Source organism: Elgaria multicarinata, chromosome 5, assembly GCF_023053635.1.
Source record: "Elgaria multicarinata webbii isolate HBS135686 ecotype San Diego chromosome 5, rElgMul1.1.pri, whole genome shotgun sequence".
Taxonomy (NCBI): domain Eukaryota; kingdom Metazoa; phylum Chordata; class Lepidosauria; order Squamata; family Anguidae; genus Elgaria; species Elgaria multicarinata.
In genome coordinates this window covers 89,635,234-89,655,434 of record NC_086175.1, presented here as the reverse complement: position 1 = coordinate 89,655,434, position 20,201 = coordinate 89,635,234, and the positions used below count along the sequence as shown (strand labels likewise).

Below are 20,201 nucleotides of genomic sequence, written 5' to 3'. Positions count from 1 at the left end.
ACTCATTTGGAGAATGCTGGAGCTGCAAGAGGGAAAGGCCCAGTGCAACAACAGAGAGAAGCAAAGAGGAAAAAGACAAGCAGACCGACGGCACTGAGGAAAGCACGGGACAGAAAGTGCTTCAGAACTGCCAGCAGCAACAGAGGAACTTGACAAGAGCCTCTCAGTGTGTGTGGTTGTGTGCTTAGGATTTCTGTCAATGCATTCCAGTAACCCCAAAGTGAGAAATTCCCCATCAGGAAATGCTCAAAGGTAAGTAGCATTCATTCTTTCTCTCCTGAGGTTTGAAAGAAGAAAGAAACAAAAGATTGCTTGCCTTCTGTATTTTAAATAATTGGAGACTCCTATCATGTGAGCTTTATCTGCGGAATCCTCTCGGGCCAGGTTCGGCAGTATGGGTTGTTTCCCCTGTCGCTGTGTGTGTCGCTCATGTGACTGGCATTTACCTGATTACCTGTGCTGAGTCTCAGATTGACTTGTGATGCAAACCAGTGGTGTGGTGAGTGTAGCTTCTAAACCATTCAAAGAAGAGCGAAACAAGTCCTCAGGATGTGAAAAGATTCAGCATGTGTCCTTTCAAAGGCCTTTTTCAAGGGGCTGTAAGCACTAAAAATACATATTAAATCCATTATGGGACAACGCATAACAGAATAAATGCGTGTTGTAAAACCAGTTAGGCACATTGCCATAATGGCCTATGTCCATATATAAGTTTTAAAATTATTAATATTGTATGGGGCTGCTACAGCCTATATGCTTATATCCAAATAAAAAACACATAAAATTATTATACACCAAAAAATGGATCCTTTCCTGTTAGAAAATGTCTGCAGATTTTCTTCTAGCAATAAACTGTCTCCTATAGTAATCACTGGTGACTGAGAAGAATAGAATTGAGAGCCATCCTTATATCCATGTTCATTTTATTATTTTTTTACTTTTCCATTAACACTGCCAGGTGTTACCATGTGGCTGTGAAAATGTCAAGGTCTTGTGTTGTGATACTGCTGCTATCGTGGCGGGAATAGCTGCAGCAAATTGCTGAGTCACAAGAGTGGCAAAAATTCAAGGTCTTCATTCAGGCCACTTGGATTCAGAGGTTTTAATTTAAGAATCTATTCCATTTCCCTTCTTAGTAGCTGTTTGTCATCATGAATGTTAAGGTTGTCCAGTGCCCAAAATTGTAGATCTGCATAGGGAGTGGTGTTGTTTTTATTTGGACATAAGCATAACCATAAAATATGAATAATTTTAAAACTTATATATGGACATAGACCATTATGGCAATGTACCTGGTTTTACTTTTACATCATCATCATCTATTTGTTACCCGCCTCTCCCTCTGGATCGAGGCGGGGTACAACACAAATAAGAACACCATAAAATACATAAAACTAATTCAAACATTTAAAACCAGTGCATCATTAAAAGCAGCACACCATTGAAAAAGGCATCTTAAAATTCAGCTGGGTAGGTCTGACGGAAGAGATCAGTCTTTATGGTTTTCTTAAATTCTGGAAGACTGTTAAGTTGACGAATCTCTCCCGGCAAGCCATTCCACAAACATGTATTTATTCTAATATTATGCGTTGTCCCATAATGTATTTAATATGTATTTTTAATGCTTACAGCCTCTTGAAAAAGGCTTTTGAAAACGGACACAGTCAGGCTTTGTACAATACAACTTTTTGCATCTTGAAGACTTGTTTTTCTCTTCTTTGGATCTGAATTTGGATGCTTTCCTCCTTTGTTTTTGGCTTCTAAACCATCCCACAACCCCTACAAGAAGCGATGGATTGTGGGGTGGGTTAGAAGCCACTCCTGCCACACTGTGCCCGGGTTTGGGTGACCTGTCATCCCATGACGCGGCATGGGTAATTAGGCAAACTGCACTGAATTTTTTCCCACTGCGATCTTGCAAACCCGGGCCTGTTTTCGCAGACAGGAGGTTCATAATTTTTACTCTACATAGCAAAGGTTTTCTGCCTCTGTTTTGGATTCACTTGGCAGGGAAATAATTAATGCTGTATACTCCTTGACTTTTTTTTTTATTGCATTGAGAATCTCTGGCATACTCTTCTGATTTGATAGAGCAGCCTTTCAGAGGAGTGACAGATTCGACCAGGCTGCTTGACAGCATACAATGCTGCTACTTTTGTTTTATGGGGAAAGTAAATACTGGAGCACAGAGCAAGTGCTCCTGTGTCAGTTGTCTGACTTGGCGTTCAGAAGAAAACTAATTTTTCACATCAGATGGAACACAGACTATCAAAAAACGTTTAAAAAAGAATAAAGGGCAAAGAGAAGCATCCTTAGAACACAGATAGAATGGAAGATGTAGCTATTTTGCCTGAAGTAAACAGGTTTCTTGGGGTGCAGAGGATAGACAGGGACAGGGGGCAGCCTTCTCGGCTTTTCTGGTCCTAAAGGCATCACATCTGAGAACTAATAGATTTGTTACATTCAGTCGCTGATCGTATTTTACAGCTCCTACAAGTGGTCTACTCACAGAAACACTGTAATACTCAGCGAGGACTTGCATGGCCACAGCTCGGCTTCTGTTATCTGGGAAGTTCTCACTTGATTTGGGGTGTCATGCACATTTTTTTTCAAGCAAGTGTTGTGTTCTTGCCTGTTCCCTCTGGCATTCACACGTGTTGGCAAGCTTACATGAGACACTTACATCAGTGATATGTCTTTTATTGAGGAAATCACATGGTAGACAAGCTTAATGGTTACAGAGTCTCCAAAACACACTTAAAGCTGAACGATGGTTAGGAAGCTTTAGGCTCTTTTTTCTGAAACTATCCTTAAGGCAAACACTCGGAGAGGGGCGTGTGTGAATAGGGTACGCTACGCCAATAACAGCTTTGAGCTTCTCCAGACACCGCACACTCTGGCTCCTCAAAGGGACATGGCCAATCTCCTAAAAACAAAGTCCCAGGAAAGGTTGCTCTGAGCCACCAGAGCCGAGCAGAGAGATCCGTCACACACTTGTCAGTCTCAGCCTACCACTCCTGAACTGACCCCGTTACCATCACTTCAGGAAAGGTTAAGCCTCAGGCCCAGGAGTCCCATCCTTCTGCTAGGGACTGGGAACTCCTTGCCACCTGAGTCTGGGCACGAATACAGAATCCACAGCATATGCAAGTCCAAGTCTATGAAAAGTCTCACTACTTTTCTGGCACAGTTCTTAGATATCCAAAGTCCAAATAGCAAAGCGTCCATGTGCAGAGTGCTTTCAAAGTCCCAAGCGGAGATGAAATCCAAAGCAGGAGGGAGGTCAGGCGTTGCATTGAGAGATGAAACCTAGCAAAGCTTTTTCAGCTTTGCACCAGCCTTTAAGGCCTATTCAAAGTCACTTGACAGACAGGTCCTCTGACCTGTAAACCATGCCCACGTGCTAAGAAGGCAGGCTGTTACAACCCACTTCGAAGAGTGTCCCCCACCTTTTCCAAAACACTCTGAAGTTCCCAGAGAACCAGCTACTTCAAGGCCAAAGCAAAGGAGTGAACCAGCTACTCCCATGGGAACTGCTTACAGAGATAAGCTTGCAGGGAACATCTGACATTCTCAAAGCATTTCCTGATAAATCTAACCACTAGGTACAAGGCCTATACATTTAGCAGGTTGCTAAATGTATGTAGTGACCCCTGAATATAATTATGAAACATCTCTTGAGATTCAGCTCTTGTATTTTCCCTCCCATTTTTTTTCAGAGCTGAAACCGTACAAAAAAAGAAAAGAAATTCAGTTCAGGCAATTTTATTATTTGCTTTTGCACTTAATTTCAAAGATATGTGGGTTTTGCACTGTCAGCTGAAAAGGCACTTGATCATTTTTAACTACCATTGTTTTGGGGCTGGTAATTTAGGATAAAAATTTGTAGTTGGACATAAATTCAGTTGTCATATTCTAAGCAGACTGATCTTTCATGGATTAGCTTTTCTCTCGTAGTTGAACTGTGTTGTTTGAATCCAGATGGGTGGCATTGTGAACTTTATGGTGCCCTGCTTATTTACTTTGTGCTGGTTTTAGTGTGAGGCACGTCTTTGTACATAGAAACCATTGTCTTTATTGACAGAAGTCACAGAGGTACATCCCCATGTGACTGACTGGTTCCTAGGATCTGGGTGGTTGCTTGCCTTGCTCTCTTTGCTCAAGTAGTAATACCTCAAACTGAATTGTAACTCTTTCAAGGCATTTTTGAAATAGCAGCTGGATGATAAGCACACAGATGAATTAACTTACTGGTGTCTGTCACATGCTCTAAAGGGGCTGAGTTCGTGGCAACTGCTGAGTAAATTGGCATTCTTATATTTCTGATTACAAATTATTTTCCTCTTCTTTCCTTTCCAGTAGTCCCAAATCAAAGCAGGAGGTGATGGTCCGTCCCCCTACAGTGATGTCCCCATCTGGCAACCCCCAGCTGGACTCTAAATTCTCCAACCAGGGTAAACAGGGGGGGTCAACAGGCCAATCCCAGCCCTCTCCGTGTGACCCCAAGAGTGGGGGCCATACCCCGAAAGTGATCCCAGGACAAGGAGGAAGCATGGGGTTGAAGAATGGGTCTGGCAATGGATCAAAAGGGAAAGGAAAGAGAGAGAGAAGCATTTCAGCAGACTCATTTGAACAGCGAGATACTGGAACTCCCAGTGATGAATCTGAAATCAAAGGTATGTCTATGTGTGGAGGGGCAGAAATATGGGTGGGTGTCAGTTTTGGTTGAGAGCCTCTATAAAGGATTCCTCTCCTTGTCTGTAATCTTTTGACTTGCTCTGAACCCTAGAAATAATGTAGGTTACACTAAGTAAATTCTGTTAGGAAGATGGTTACCTAGAATTGGATTTGAACGGTGCTTTATTTATTAAATTTATGTACCACCCAACTGACAGATGTCCTCAGGGCAGTTTAGAATCATTTTAAAATAAAAACAATAAAATAACCAGTGCAATAAATACAGAATTAAAATATGAAAATATTAAAACATTAAAAATATTAAAGAGCTAGCCTAATGATCAGAGTATGAGATTAGAAATTAAATGCCTCCTGGAAGAGGAGAGGCTTAACCTTGCATCTAAATGTATAGTGAAGACACCAGATGGTTTCCCCTGCATTATTATTATTATTATTATTATTATTATTATTTATTTATTTATTTATTTATTTATATAGCACCATTCCACAGAGCATTCCACAGAGGAGGTGCCACTGCAAAAGTAGTCAGTCTCCTGCAAATGAGGTGTCCTAAAACTTGCCAGAATGAGTCATTCTAAGTCATTAGATTTAAGCAGTGTAACTTAGGTCTATAAAAGACAAGTTGTTTGCCTCATTAGAATATTTTGTTTGATATGCCTGGTCAGAAAGCAGATCCCACCACAACATACTATGAGCAGTCTCAGTGGCTGCTTAGGTAAGCCTCTCTTTCCCAGGAAACCAGGGGCTTGTTATCTCATCCTGCGGAGGAGGAACAGACACACTTGAAACACCTGAGTCCATCCATGATAGGCATGTACCTTGTGCTTGCATGGTTCTAGTGGATTACAGAATATCTCCCAAGGGACAGCCCATTTTCCTGCAAATGTTTAAAAGTTGTTTTGTTTGGCTTTTCAATTCAGACATGATCCTTTATTTTGTACAGTATATTTCAATGAATTTGTGTGGGGGAGGAAGGGGGTTGATTTGTTAATGCGGTATCCACTGTGATCTTTTGAGATAGACTGGGTAAAGTCACAATAAAGGTGTATAGGTTCCCTTGGAAAAGATTGCAAAACAAAAGTGTTGCTCTTTGGGCCCCTTATCCTAGCCCTTACAACACACTGGGGGGATATGTTGTCTGTGTTACATGGACTGGGAAGAACAGGGTTTATACTGTGCTTCATGACCCAATCAGGATGTGATGAGAGTGGTAAGAGGAGCTTCACCTCCTTTTACCTCTAGTGAGGCATTACTGTGTTGTGTATACCAACTTGTACAGTTGGACTGGTGTCTGGACATTGTAATGAGCTGGATGAGGGCCAATAAACTAAAACTGAATCCTGACAAGACAGAGGCTCTGTGGATTGAAGCTTCCCAGATCCAGGTAGCCTCGGTGGCTCAAAGTGCCCTTGGCCAGATTTGGCTGTTCCCAGACCAGGATAACCTGGTCACATTAGTTCATGCAGTGAAAACTTTTTGTTTAGACTACTGCAATGTGCTCTGTGTAGGGCTGACCTTGAAGATGATGTGGAAACTGCTGCTAGTGTGGAATATGGTGGGTAGATAGTTGTCAGGAACGGCTTATAGAAACCATGTAACATTGTAACACTGGTTTTTGGGCGGTATAAAAATGTAATAAATAAAATAAAATAAAATAAAATAAAATAAAGGAACTGCCCTGCCTGCTAAAAGACTTCCAATCTGAGTTCAAGGTGATAGTGATAACAAATTGGGATCTCAGTATTTCAGAAAGCTTCTTTCTCTGGATAAACTACTTGCTGTCTGAGTATTAAGATCTGTGAAGGGGGTTGTCTTTGACATCACACTGTTGGGTGCTATACATTAAGTGGAGATGTAAGAGAGGGTGTTCTTGGCTGTGTCACCCAAATGGTAAAATGCCTTCCCTTAAGAGGCACGGCTGGAGACAACACTGGCCATGTTTTGGGACCACATGAAGACCTGGCTATTTACCCAAGCTTTGGGGTCTTACTGATGGTAGCAAAGTTTTGATCTGTTTTTTGGGGTTTAATGCTGATTTTATACCAGATTCTGGTTTTATGTCAAATTGTTTTTATTATTGTATTCCTCCCTGAGATCTGTAGACTTAGGGCAGATTAGAAATATTTTAATAAGTAAATAAACTTAGTGAGACTAGTTTTAGTGAGCAGTGGAGATTTTTTCAGCTGGTAATAAATGACCACCTTTTCTACATTATATGATAAATAGCTTTGGTTGAGGTGTATGGAGATCTCATCTGAGTATCTCAAAGGTCCTGTTCTGCCTGGTGTGTCATAGGGACTTCACACTAGTCTTTGGAGTGCTGCTGTTCAGCTTGTGAGATGTGTTGTTTGTGTGAATCTCATGTGCTAATACATAGGAGTTAAGTGGCTAAGATGATTTGCACGGTCACTGCGAGCACTCTCCACAGTCACGGCCTCCACATTCACAGAAAGAGCATGTCTGCTGGAGTGGTGCTTGGCAATAAACCCGCTGGCCTTGTGCAAGTCCAACATACTTGTGGGAGCCACCAACTGTAGTAAACCAAGCTAAAGCATTCAGTTATATCTGCTTATCCTGAGTTTTCCCAGTTGACTTTCCTTCTCCTTTACTTTCTTTCCTTTATCTTTAGGTTGTCAGCCTGTATACACGACCCTTGTTGTTTGTTTAATTTTTGTGCAGCACCTTGCAATTTTAGTTGCTTTGATAATTATGGTTTCATAATTACCAGCAGCTTTTTGTTTCACCATCAGCCCTTTTTGACACCAGTTTGAGCACCTGTGCTCAAGTGTTCAATTTTGGGATGAGCCAGGAACCTCTGTCATACACAGTTAAAAAAACAATCTCTTGTTATACCTTCTGTGTTTCTTTTATGTAGTATTGCAAAATTTTGTATACTTAATGTTCACTGTTTTTAACTTTTGTAAACTGCCCAGAGAGCTTCAGCTATGGGGCGGCATATAAATGTAATAAATAAATAAATAAATAAATAAAAATAAATCCAGGCACACAGTAGCACCCAATGGTATTTAAAAAAAGTTGGTTGTGGTGAGTGGCAGTAGAGTTGCTGATGAGGTCAGGAACCAGGTTTCTCATCTTTCCTGGCTCTTACATTTTTGCAAAGAGAAAGTTTGCACCTCTACATGTGGGACTGTTCTTTCTCTCTAAAAGCCTTAAACTAGATGCTGTGTTACTATGTGGTGTTGTCTCTATTAAAAGGCTTCAGACATAGTCTGTCTCCTAGTCTTTGAACAACCCCCATTTCTTAAACCAACCTATGGCCCTCCAGGTGATATTGGACTACAACTCCCATAATCTCTGACCATTGACTATCCTAGAAGGGGGTGATCAGAGTTGGAGTCCAACAACATGTGCAGGGGCACAGACTCCCCAGGCCTTCCTTAAGCGGAGGGGAATAGCTATTTAAATATGCAAATGTTACACTAAAAGTTGTGAGGAAAATCCAAGCAACCAAAATGTTTGTGTCTGTTGATATATTGCTTAAATATAAGATTTGCAATGTGTTTGAAAAATCCCCAAGGTTTGACTCCACTGTGTTTCTTGGGAAAGGCAGTCAACATGTAGAACTACTTAGAACACATCTCTTATGTGATGTTGTCACTCTAGATGTGACAAGGTGGTGGTGCTTTGCATGGAGTTAGCTTTACATTGGTCAGAGTTTCTGTATAAATTGTTTCTTAAACTTACTATGTACAGATTTTTATAGACCGGCCAAGCCAATTTGTTTAACTGAAGTGAACTGTGGAAAAGCACTTCATGTAGCCAAATAATGTAAAAGGTTCAGTAGCTTTGCAAATGGTACGGTTTCATACACGCTTGCTTAGGACCTGTCAAATCAGTCTAGAGGATTCTTTCTTGTGGGATGTGTGAAGTCTGCCAACTGTCATCCATAGTATAGAATATACTGTATGCTGTTTGGTTTTTTTGAAAGCATGTAAAGTGTAAAAGTAGAAGTCGTGGTGCAAATTAAGGTGAAAATAGCTCGATAAAGTAACTGCCTGCTATCAGTATGAGGATGGGTGTTTATAAGAAATGTTGCTCAATGTGAATGACAAAATAAAATTCCTCTTGTAGTGGTTTCACTGCATTTAAAGTGAATGTGGGACTAAGCATGCGTGATTGGAGAAATGGGAATGGACTTCCTACACCTCTTTGAGACTGAGTCCTCTTGAATTCTTCCCTTCCAGAACTTGGCTCTGCCGATCATCCAAAATCACAAGATTCCCAACATACAGCACACTCCATGGCACCTTCAAATGCCTCAGCCCCACGATCTTCCCCGCCTTCCCATGGTCAGGCTACCACTTCAGAGCCAGGTAGCATGCAGAAGACTCCATCCAAAGTGGTCTATGTCTTTTCAACGGAGATGGCTAATAAGTAAGTGAATCTTTGATTCCATGGAGTGTAGCCACAACCACAGGTTTAGCTCGTATCTTCACCCAGGATGATTTTCCTACATGGGTATTGCAGTCTTGTGTCACAGTGGGACATAGCTCTTTTTGCTACTTGTACCTGATGAGAAAGTATGGCCAATCATGGCTTCCTCTTGCAAGTAAATCTGATAAAATAGATACCTGTGCTGTGAGGCAGGGCATGCCTGATGCATGTTTGCTCCTGCATTGAAATAGCATCCTTGTAGGAAAATGGCAAACACTACTGCTTTGGGAGAATGCAATATTTCAGGGTCCCTCCTCTATATGAACAGGTGAGGGGAAGTGCAAGGGCTGCACCATTTGCAGCCACCCATCAGTAGGTTCTTATCAGCCACCAAACTTAACTTTGCATTGAGGTAAAAGGTAAGAATGACTTTGTTTTCTGCAGAAAACCGTGTAGGATAGACCATTTTAATAAACAATAAACTTAGGGCTTATATACCTGAGGTATCTTTTATCACTTACCCTTCTGGACTGCATGTCTTCAGTTACTGGAAGGAATCCTAACTTGCTCAGTGATACCTTGACTGCATCTGTTTGTCTTCTTAGGGCTGCAGAAGCTGTGCTGAAGGGACAAGTGGAAACCATTGTATCCTTTCACATTCAGAACATCTCCAACAAGGTGGAACGGAACACTGTCCCTTTGGTAAGTAATTTTACTGATGAAGAAGAGAATTTGGTGGTGGGAAGCTGGCTGGTAGTGGCTTGGGTGAGAATGCTGTCACCCTGAAATATATGCTCTAGCCCCAGAGGTTAATCAAGATAGGTCAGGGTAGCCTCAGAATTTGGACTTTCTTATTATGCAGTTTCTTCTAAACCCAAGCTATTTTAAATTATTTCCTTTCCTTTCTTCAGAACACTCAAATTCCACCGCTCCGAAATGATACAAAGCCCCAAGCTCCATCACAGCTGCCTGCCTCCCAAGAGCAGACTCCTCCCCAGAATGCCAAAATGCAGCAGACTCCACCCATTCCAGTGCCAGCACCAGCACCCAAACCTACTGGCCCTCCTTGCCCTATTGACCAGGACAATCCTGGGTTAGAAAGTAAAGTGATGTCTGTAGGAAGTCCTGCAAACTCCACCCCACTGCAAACTGAAGGATTTGGGCAAACTTCGACCCCCAATAATCGAGCAGTTAGTCCAGTCTCCCAAGGGAGTAATAGTTCCACTGCAGACCCTAAAGGTCCCAACCAGCAGGTATCTGGAGGGGATCCACCAAATATGGGTGAAAATCCAGACGGACTGTCCCAGGAACAGCTGGAACATAGAGAACGTTCACTGCAGACTCTACGAGATATTCAGCGTATGCTTTTCCCAGATGAGAAAGAGTTTGCTGGAGGGCAAGCTGGGGGGCCTCAGTCAAATTCTGGGGTGCTGGATGGTCCCCAAAAGAAATCTGAAGGGCCAATACAGGCAATGATGGCTCAATCCCAAAGTTTAGGTAAAGGGCCTGGACCCCGGACAGAAGGAGGGGCTCCCTTTGGCCCCCAAGGGCACAGAGATATGCCATTCTCACCAGATGAAGTTGGGCCACCATCTATAAACTCTCAGACTGGTCCTATAGGACCAGACCACCTGGATCATGTAACTCCTGAACAAGTGGCCTGGCTGAAGCTGCAACAGGAGTTCTATGAGGAAAAGAGGAGAAAGCAAGAACAGGTTGTGCAGCAGTGTTCTTTACAGGACATGATGGTTCACCAGCATGGGCCTCGAGGATTGGTTAGAGGCCCCCCACCTCCATACCAGATGACCCCAGGTGAGGGCTGGGGGCCTGGAGGCCCAGAACCCTTTTCTGAAAGCATGACTATGTCCCATACGCTGCCCCCAAGGGGCATGGCCCCCCATCCCAATGTACCTGGCAGTCAGATGCGGCTGCCTGGATTTGCTGGAATGATAAACCCTGATATAGAGGGCCCCAATGTCCCGAACACTGCATCTAGACCTGGACTTTCAGGTGTCCCTTGGCAAGAAGATGTGCCAAAAATTCCAGATGGCCGAAACTTCCCTCCTGGGCAGGGTGTCTTCAGTGGCCCTGGGCGAGGGGAGAGGTTTCCAAATCCTCAGGGTTTGCCTGAGGATATGTTTCAACAGCAGTTAGCAGAAAAACAGCTAGGGCTTCCCCCTGGCATGAGCATAGAAGGAATCCGGCCTGGCATGGAGATGAACCGGATGATTCCCCCTCAAAGACACATGGAGCCTGGCAATAACCCCATCTTTCCACGTATGCCACTTGAAGGATCCATGAGCCCATCCAGGGGAGATTTCCCAAAAGGAATGCCTCCTCAGATGGCAGCTGGTCGGGAGCTGGAATTTGGGATGGGCCCCAGTAGCATGAAGGGGGATGTGAATCTGAATGTTAACATGAGTTCCAATCCACCAATGATACCTCAAAAGATGAGGGAAGCTGGAGTGGGCCCCGAGGAAATGATGAAAATGCGCCCAGGTATCTCTGAAATGCTCCCCTCTCAGCAGAAAATGGTGCCCTTGCCATTTGGTGAGCATCCCCAGCAGGACTACGGAATGGGCCCGAGACCGTTCCACCCTATGTCTCAGGGCCCAGGTGTGGGTCTCCGGAATCACAGAGAGCAAATAGGGCCTGACCAAAGGACTAACAACCGACTCAGCCACATGCCACCACTACCTCTGAACCCCTCCAGTAACCCAAACAGCCTCAACACAGCTCCTCCAGTTCAACGCAACCTGGGACGCAAACCCTTGGATGTTTCCGTTGGTGCCAGCCAGGTTCATTCTCCAGGCATCAATCCACTGAAGTCCCCCACGATGCGCCAGGTCCAGTCTCCCATGCTGGGTTCTCCCTCCGGGAACCTCAAGTCTCCCCAGACTCCATCCCAGCTGGCAGGGATACTTGCGGGCCCAACTGCTGCAGCTGCTGCTGCTTCAATCAAATCTCCCCCTGTTATGGGTTCTGCTGCCGCATCTCCTGTCCATCTCAAGTCTCCGTCCCTCCCTGCACCTTCTCCTGGATGGACTTCATCTCCAAAGCCCCCACTACAGAGTCCTGGAATCCCCCCCAACCACAAAGCGTCTCTTGCCATGTCTTCGCCAGCCATGATGGGAAATGTTGAATCAGGTAAGTTCCCGCCTATCCACCCCGGTCTTCCCTATCTTTCTGGTTGGTGGGAGATTTTTGAACCTTTCTCTTAAACTGGCTCTGCTCCAGCGCGTTTAACAGCAGACCCGTGCACAGAAATTGAGCAAGTCAACCTGTTTCTGTTAGAGAGAGAAGTTGTGGGGAAATCGGCAGCTGCAGATCTTTTATTTGTGAGGCTGCTGTTAAAGGCACAAGAGTGGGGTAAGAATAGTGGTAACAGAACTCGCTGGTGCGTGTGCATCTTTAAACTGTGGTAGGTGCTTGAGCTGATCAGACACAAACCTCACTAGATTAGAACCATAACCCTTTTGAATGTAGGCTAAAGTAAAGGACCCCATCTACTCTGAAGCAGGTTGTCCTGGAGGGAGTATTAATCATTGTATGTCCAAGTGGGGCATAGAATACTTTGCTTAATTCTTAAGCAGTAGTGTTGAGGGTATGAATATTCTTCACAGGAAAATTCAGAACAGGCTTTCTTGTATACCACAGGCTGATTCCTGCAGTATTTTTGTGCTTTGGAGAGTACTGTATAAATAATTTCTTGAAATAAGGAAATTTGTAAAGGGGGGCATGGGGAGGTTCTCATTAAAACAATCTGGATGGTAAACAGAATCTGGCAAACACTCTTGCGTCTTGCTTGGCTTCACAGATCCTCGCCAGGAGGAAGTTACTTTAACATTGAATTAGGGATTTGGCTCTGTTGTGAATTGTTAGGCAGATGCCAGTTGAATTCTTCATGGATTTTGCCATTCCGCAAAATGTACCCCCCCCCAACCCGCCCAGTTTAATTTACATGGTCTTGTTTGCCCTGCAGAATTGCAAGTCCCATTTAAATCCTCCAGATTTATAGCGTTGAGGCAACTGGCTGTTCTCATCCAGTGAGGTTCTAATAAAGCAAGTCCCCGGCGTATACAGTGTTTGCATGCAGTTGTTTGATGGAGCCAGCCTTGGGAGCTCTTCAGTCTGTGAAATCACATTATTCCAGGAATTAGGAAGGCAACCAAGTCAAGCCAACTGTTTGGCTACATTGCCCTCTGGTGTTTCAGAATAATCACTACAATGGCATGCCTGCTTCCCCCCACCCTTTTTTAAAAAAAAATCAGTTGAGTGATCCTGTAGCTCTGAGGCAGGCTATTCAGTGGGCGTTCAAGCCTTGCTGTGGTAAACCGTCTTCAGGCATGCAGTTTATTGTATACATGATCTCTTGTGCTCTGCCACCCTGTTCTTTTCCTAGTTAGAGCTCTTGATTGGTTAGTCTGAATACCTAGATTCACGTCTGAATCTATTTAGAAACCACATGGGCTGAAATTCTGTTTCAGCATAACTTCAGACTAGGATACCATCCCACTAACTACTCATGGAACCAGTGCTACATTCCTTGTAATGAGAAGCTATCCCCTGAGACCTCAGATTTTGTATTGCACTCAAGTTTCAGCCCATGTTTGTTCCAAGTCTGTTGTCTGACAGGGCTGTGCAGTGGTCGTGACTGGCTGTCAGCTCAAAGCTATCTTATGGAGGGCAGAATGGGAGACAGGACTGGAGTCTGCCCCTTCCAGGGCCATGTGCTTTTTCTACAGAGCATTGGGCATATTGGTAGAGAAGAAGCCAATAGGACGAAGTTGCCACCTGTGAGACTTTTGAGCAAATGCCTCTTAAGTTAGACGCTTCTCCTCTCCCTCCCTGTGTAAGGATGCCAAAACACCTGGAAGCTTTGGAAAGCTGGGCTTCTGCTGCAGAGAGTTGTATACCTCTTTGGAGCAGAGTGTGGCCAAAGGGAGTGGCCTCTTGCCTGCAGTGTACTACATATTCATGGAGAATGTGATGCTAAATCGTTTGTGGACATCCTGATTCTGAAGCAGTTTCCTTGTGAACTTCCAAAAGCTCTTCACGTAAATTGTGAGTGTGTTTGTGTGTAGTTTAGGAGGACTATATATAGCTCAGTGGGAGAGCACACACTCTGCATACAGAAAGTCACAGGTTCAGTCCCCAACCTAATGCCTTTCAGATGTGTTGGGACTACAAATCCCAGAATCCCCTAGGCAGCATGACTGGCTGGGGTGCTTAGGTTGTAGTCCCAACACATCTGGAGGGCACCAGGTTGGGGAGGGCTGCCCTTACATCTCTATTTAAAAGGTTTTTGAGTATCAGTGCTGGGAAAAGGTCTCTGCCAGTCAGAGTAGAGGGATAGGCAATGTGGTGTCCTAGATGTTTTGGACTACAGCTCCCACAATGCTCCCATTGGCCATGTTGGTAAGGGCTTATGGGAGTTGTAGTCAAAGCATCAGGAGTAGACAGTAGTACAGGCTAGATGAACCAGTGGTATAAAGCAGCTTCTTATGAGCACAGTGGCATCCAACCTGGACCACATGAAGCTCTTGAATGCATAGTGAAACTCCCAGAACATTTAGATAAAGTAGGCTTTGACAATTAGTTAACTCACATTTATTTGTTTGTTTAGGTGGTGCACCCCCTTCAACGGTTAGCCAGGCTGCTCCTGTGACTCTTCCTGGAAATCTTCCTTCTAGCAGTCCATACACAATGCCCCCAGAGCCCACCCTGTCTCAAAACCCTCTATCCATTATGATGTCCCGGATGTCCAAGTTTGCAATGCCCAGTTCTACGCCGCTCTACCATGATGCTATCAAGACTGTAGCCTCCTCAGATGATGACTCTCCTCCAGCACGTTCCCCAAACTTGCCGCCAATGAACAATCTTTCGGGTAAGAAACATGCCCTGGGCATGCGGTGCCTGGTAGCATGTGATTCAGCTGTCTGTCTCGGTGTCTGGAGAGGAGAATATCATAGGGAGAAGATGATGAAAGTGTAATTTACATGTGGCAAAACAGTCTTGTGAACATGCAAACTTCACTGAACTAGCCTCACTAAAATGGAGGTGTCAAGAGCTGTTTGCTTAAAATGGAGCAGGCTTAGGTTTACAGTGTGTTGATTCTCTTCCCTAGTCTCTCTCAAGTGGTCATGTTTCACCTGAGAGCAATCCAGAGCTAACTCAACAACAAACTATGGGTGATCAGAAAGAGTCAAATAAAATTGTCACCTACTAATTTCCTGTTGCAGAACATGTTTCTGGGTATTAAGCAGAGTTTTAAAAGTTGTTGAGTTTTGTCATACTGACTTGAATAGTGAGATCTTCTCTTCTACAGTCATAACATGGTGGGACTTGGCTTGAAAGTGTGCATGCTCTTGATTGAGGTTCCAAGATGCTTAGACTTGTGATACTACTTTTATTTTGAAGGCACCCCTTCCTCTTTATCCAATGAAGTGGAAATGATGAGAGAGAGAGGTTCATGTGAATACAATCCTGCAGCAGTAAAGTTAAGTGAGGCTGTTGTGGCTAACATTGAGCTTTGCTGCTCTGGGAGTAGGAGCTGGACCTTTGCCAAGCATCTCCAGAATGACAGGCTCTACTTCTGCTCTGGACTCCCTACTCATGGAGGTGATGTTATTTCTGGAGACCTTGCTTACAAATACCACTTCCTTGTGACTTTTTGCAAAAGGACTGAGAATAAGTTATCATATTTATTTTTTAAAGTACAGGATTGAATTTCATTTCATTGTTCTGCTGCTGTATGACATTAGTGGTATTCAAACTGTTCTGTGGAACTCTGGGTTTTCCCTCTCTGAAAATATCAGTAATGGCAATCTGTCCTCCCTGATCTTTGAAGCTTGACTATTAATTCTGATTTACTCTGCCTGGCACAGCAAGAAGGAAGTGGTGGTGATTTTTCTTGGGCATACTTGGGACAAGAGGCTTGGCCTTGGCCTCTGTGTGCACTCTAGATTAGGCCTTGGAATCCTTTACAGCAGGGGTGGGCAACCTTTTTTTGTGTGTAATCTGTTAAGGGTGACATGTTGACAGTGAGTGGGGCTGAAGACAGTGGTAGGTACAGCTAGAGCCAAAAGTGTAGGGGTATATCCCCTTTCTTTTTCTCCTTCTGCTACTTCCTTTTATCTCTCTCCCTCTTCCATTCCTTGCAGTAAGCTGCCAGGGAAGGAACAGATCGCTTTTGGCAGTAGTCTGAATGGTGATTGAATGCAGATGGCTTTTGAAATTGGGCTGAGGGCTGCACTTTCCCCACCCTTGTTTTGCAGTGTAGAATATCCTCGGCAGAGAAGTCAACAACTGAAAGGGTTCCCTCACTTGAGGAGCTCTTGGGGCACCTTAAATAGCAGGCTTCCACTTTTGTGTTTGTCTTAGTAGAAAATAAGAATATCTAAATACAAATGGTCTGAAAGAAAGCGAATATGTGAACAATCAAAAGAAACTGGGTGTGTTGGAGTGTTTTGACAAGATGCTGTAAGAATGACTGCTAATGCAGTAATGAGGAATCTGTAGATAGTTAGGATTCCTGAAGAAACTGTATTAGTATTCTATTAGCAGAAAGCTTTTGTGTTTTCACTTACTGTGCTCTAATCTTCTACGTTTTTTCCCCTATTCTTTCCAGGAATGGGCATTAATCCCCAGAATCCTCGCGTTTCAGGTCCCAACCAGACGGGTCCGATGCCAACTCTTAGCCCAATGGGAATGACTCAGCCTCTAACTCACAGTAACCAGATGCCCTCTCCAAATGCTATGGGACCCAATATACCTCCTCATGGGGTCCCTGTGGGACCTGGCCTGATGTCACACAATCCAATGATGAGCCATGGTTCCCAAGATCCACCAATGGTACCTCAAGGACGCCTGGGCTTCCCACAGGGGTTTCCTCCAGTACAGTCCCCTCCCCAGCAGGTGCCATTTCCACATAATGGGCCTAGTGGAGGACAAGGCAATTTCCCAGCTGGAATGAGCTTCCATGGAGAAGGACCTCTGGGGCGTCCCACCAGCATGCCCCAAAGTTCAGCGGATCCAGCACTTTGCAAGTCTGGAGGTCCAGGGGGACCAGACTCTTTTACTGTCCTAGGAAACAACATGCCTTCAGTTTTTACTGATCCGGAGTTACAGGAAGTGATTCGTCCTGGAGCCACTGGAATACCAGAATTTGACCTTTCCAGGATTATTCCATCTGAGAAGCCCAGCCAGACACTACAGTATTTCCCTCGTGGGGAAGTGCCAGGCCGTAAGCAGCCACAGGGTGTTGGGCCTGGTTTTTCTCACATGCAGGGAATGATGGGAGAACAGAATCCAAGAATGGGGCTGGCATTACCTGGCATGGGAGGGCCAGTAGGCACACCTGATATCCCTCTTGGAACAGCATCATCCATGCCAGGCCATAACCCAATGAGACCACCTGCCTTTCTGCAACAAGGCATGATGGGACCTCACCATCGGATGATGTCACCAGCACAAACAACAATGCCTGGCCAACCCACTCTAATGAGCAACCCAGTGGGCATGATTCCAGGCAAGGACCGAGCTCCTGCTGGGCTGTATGGCCATCCAGGACCTGTGGGTTCCCCTGGTATGATGATGTCAATGCAGGGCATGATAGGACCCCAACAGAACATCATGATTCCTCCACAGATGAGACCCCGGGGTATGGCTGCTGATGTAGGAATGGGAGGATTTAGCCAAGGCCCTGGAAACCCAGGGAACATGATGTTTTAAGCTGCTACATAAAGACTGGATGGTTCCAATCCTCGTTGAGATGAGATTCCAGGTCCTGAGAGCTCCAGGAGCACAGTTTGGCCATGCAATAGGTGAAAACAGACCAGAGGATGCTTTGGGAAATCTCGAATGTATGGAATTACCTGAAAACAAATAATTCATTTTAACAGGTTGTTTTTTTAAGATTTATTTTTTAAAAATTATTTTTGTGTACTTGGGTATCCTGTGATGGCACCTGCTTTGAGAATCTGTAGCTGTATTTTGAGAATTGCCATTTGTCACAAGTTGCACCATTCTCTGTATGTTTACGTCCTTTGGACTGGCTTCTCCCAGGACTCAGTTATTTTTGGGGGGTTATTTTTGTGTACTGTACTATATTGTAAAAGGGATTTTAGCAGAGACTTTAGTCTTTGGGGTGAGAGGCTGTTTACTTTTAGGTGGAAAATCCATCTTCAGAACTTTGGACTATTTTCCTTCAACTCCAATGTATAGAAAAACCAAACTACGACCTCAGAGCAGAGTATTAATGAAAAGCACAAAAGGAACTTAAGTTCAGTGAGGGGGGAATCTTTTAAAAAAAAAATAAGTTAAGGACATATTTTTCAAATTATGGAGTGCTGTCCAGCACCTTTTTGTCTCTCCCTCCCACTCTTTAAAAAAAAAAGCATCTTGGTCCTCCCCCACCCCTTTACTGTCTCCTCCTCTGGCAGCTGCAATACATTGTATTACTTTGGGGAGTATATCTAGGAGAGCCCCTTCTCATGCTGGGAGTGTTGCCACTTTCAGGAAGAGGCTGGACTTGGACACTGTTACGTTCTACAGTAGTCTTACTGTTTCTTATTTTCCTTTTCTTAGAACAACCCCCCCCCCCCCCAAGTGACTTTATTAATGTGGGAGTGGAACAGACACTAAAAGTTATCCTGACTTTTTTTGTGGCTATCTTTTTTTTTTTGTTCCCCAGCGTAAAACGTTCTGTGTAACCTCCATTAAATTTGGTACAAAACCACTTGCCAGGGCTGTGGTGTCAGAAAAATAAAATATATTGTTTCTTACAAAAAATAATAATGAACTAATTCCTTTCTCCTTTGACACAATCCCATGCTCTGTCTTTGACTTATTGCTAAACCTGCCTCTTGTAGCCGGTTAAAGTGTTTGGATACCTTTGAGTTTGTTTCAAAGCATTCCTTCCATGTTGAGTTTTCTCTTTAGCTTTGGCAGTTTAGTAAACTCTGCCAAAGCTGAACCTCTATTCACACATTACTCGGGTGTAGAGCACTTCTGCATAGAAGGCGTGCTGCTGGCCTAGGATTTGTCATCTGAAGAGGAACCCCTCTACCCGTCAGCAGCTGTTCGCACATAGGGGTTCCTGTTTAAATAGCCACACTAAATGTCCAGAGCTCAGAGCTAGCAGCGAAGCTGTCGTCTTACCCATGAGTGGCTAGGGCTTACGTTTCTAGTCACACTGACATGAGTGTGTTTTTTAGAGTAAGAGCCCTCTCTGACACAGCCTTGAAGAATCTTCTGGACGTTTGTCATCTTTCTTCAGCTGGTAAATGAATAGCGTTCTCAAACATTTGTAACCAGTAATTTAAACCAGGGATTCTTTTCTCTGCAGTCCTTCTAACACAGTATTCTGAGCAACCTGTGCTGAACTCCCATTTCCTGAAAGAAATTCTGGTATTAGTTGTAACAATCACCCCTGCAACTGTATCAAGTGAGCATGTGAACAGTCTTGTGGGCCCAGCATTTGTTTATATCCATCAGAGAAGGGATGAGGAGCAATCAACTGATTCCTTTGTATGAACACCTTTATCCCACACTGCTGTGCAAGGTCCCATAAGCAGTTCCTGACTTGTGTGTTCAGACTTGTTCGCCTTCCCCCGCTATACAAAATGGAGGTCCTGATACTAAAAATGGAGTGGGGTTGGCAAAGAGAGAGGCTCAAACTAGTCCAGCGCTTAACACTGTCGTCTGTATTGATTCTGGTAGTCCATTTGGATTTGGTATGACCCGTACACCACAAACCCATCTGGAATCCCCACAGAGTATTCACCTGTTTTAAAACACAGCAGCTTTGGGTTGGTGGCTAGTGGCAAGTGCATCTGGCAGTTTGTTTTTAAACTGCTTGCATCCCATGGTATTTTTCCAGGCTTACGACAGTTAGCATCCATACTAACGTTTGCATTTTAGCTAATTAACAGTATTTTACAATGGTTTTATTTTAACCCTGAAAGCTCAGCTCTAACCTAGCAGTATGAGCCAATAATTAAGCTATAGTTTAAACAAAGGTAGCTTAGGAATTTATAATAAGGTAGCCAGTAGAAGGTTCAAGGTAAGAGACTTTACCCTGCTAATGACTGTAATACATAACACCA

At 44.0% G+C, this 20,201-nt stretch overlaps 1 protein-coding gene across 3 annotated transcripts; it reads left to right on the top strand.

Moving 5' to 3' along the window:
• Nucleotides 1–104: 104 nt before the first annotated feature.
• On the top strand, nt 105–18,878 carry BCL9 (BCL9 transcription coactivator). Of its 3 annotated transcripts, none has more exons than XM_063126780.1 (8): nt 121–252; nt 4,363–4,676; nt 8,904–9,093; nt 9,699–9,795; nt 10,005–12,240; nt 14,720–14,980; nt 15,514–15,714; nt 16,724–18,878. In XM_063126780.1, the coding sequence occupies exons 1-8, from the start codon at nt 200–202 to the stop codon at nt 17,824–17,826; spliced, it is 4,455 nt and encodes a 1,484-aa protein (XP_062982850.1). In that variant the 5' UTR covers nt 121–199; the 3' UTR covers nt 17,827–18,878. The 3 variants fall into 3 exon arrangements, with proteins under 3 accessions (XP_062982851.1, XP_062982850.1, XP_062982849.1); XM_063126779.1 differs by having other exon boundaries at nt 4,360–4,676; XM_063126781.1 differs by lacking the exon at nt 15,514–15,714 and having other exon boundaries at nt 105–252; nt 4,360–4,676.
• The last annotated feature ends 1,323 nt before the right edge of the window (nt 18,879–20,201 follow it).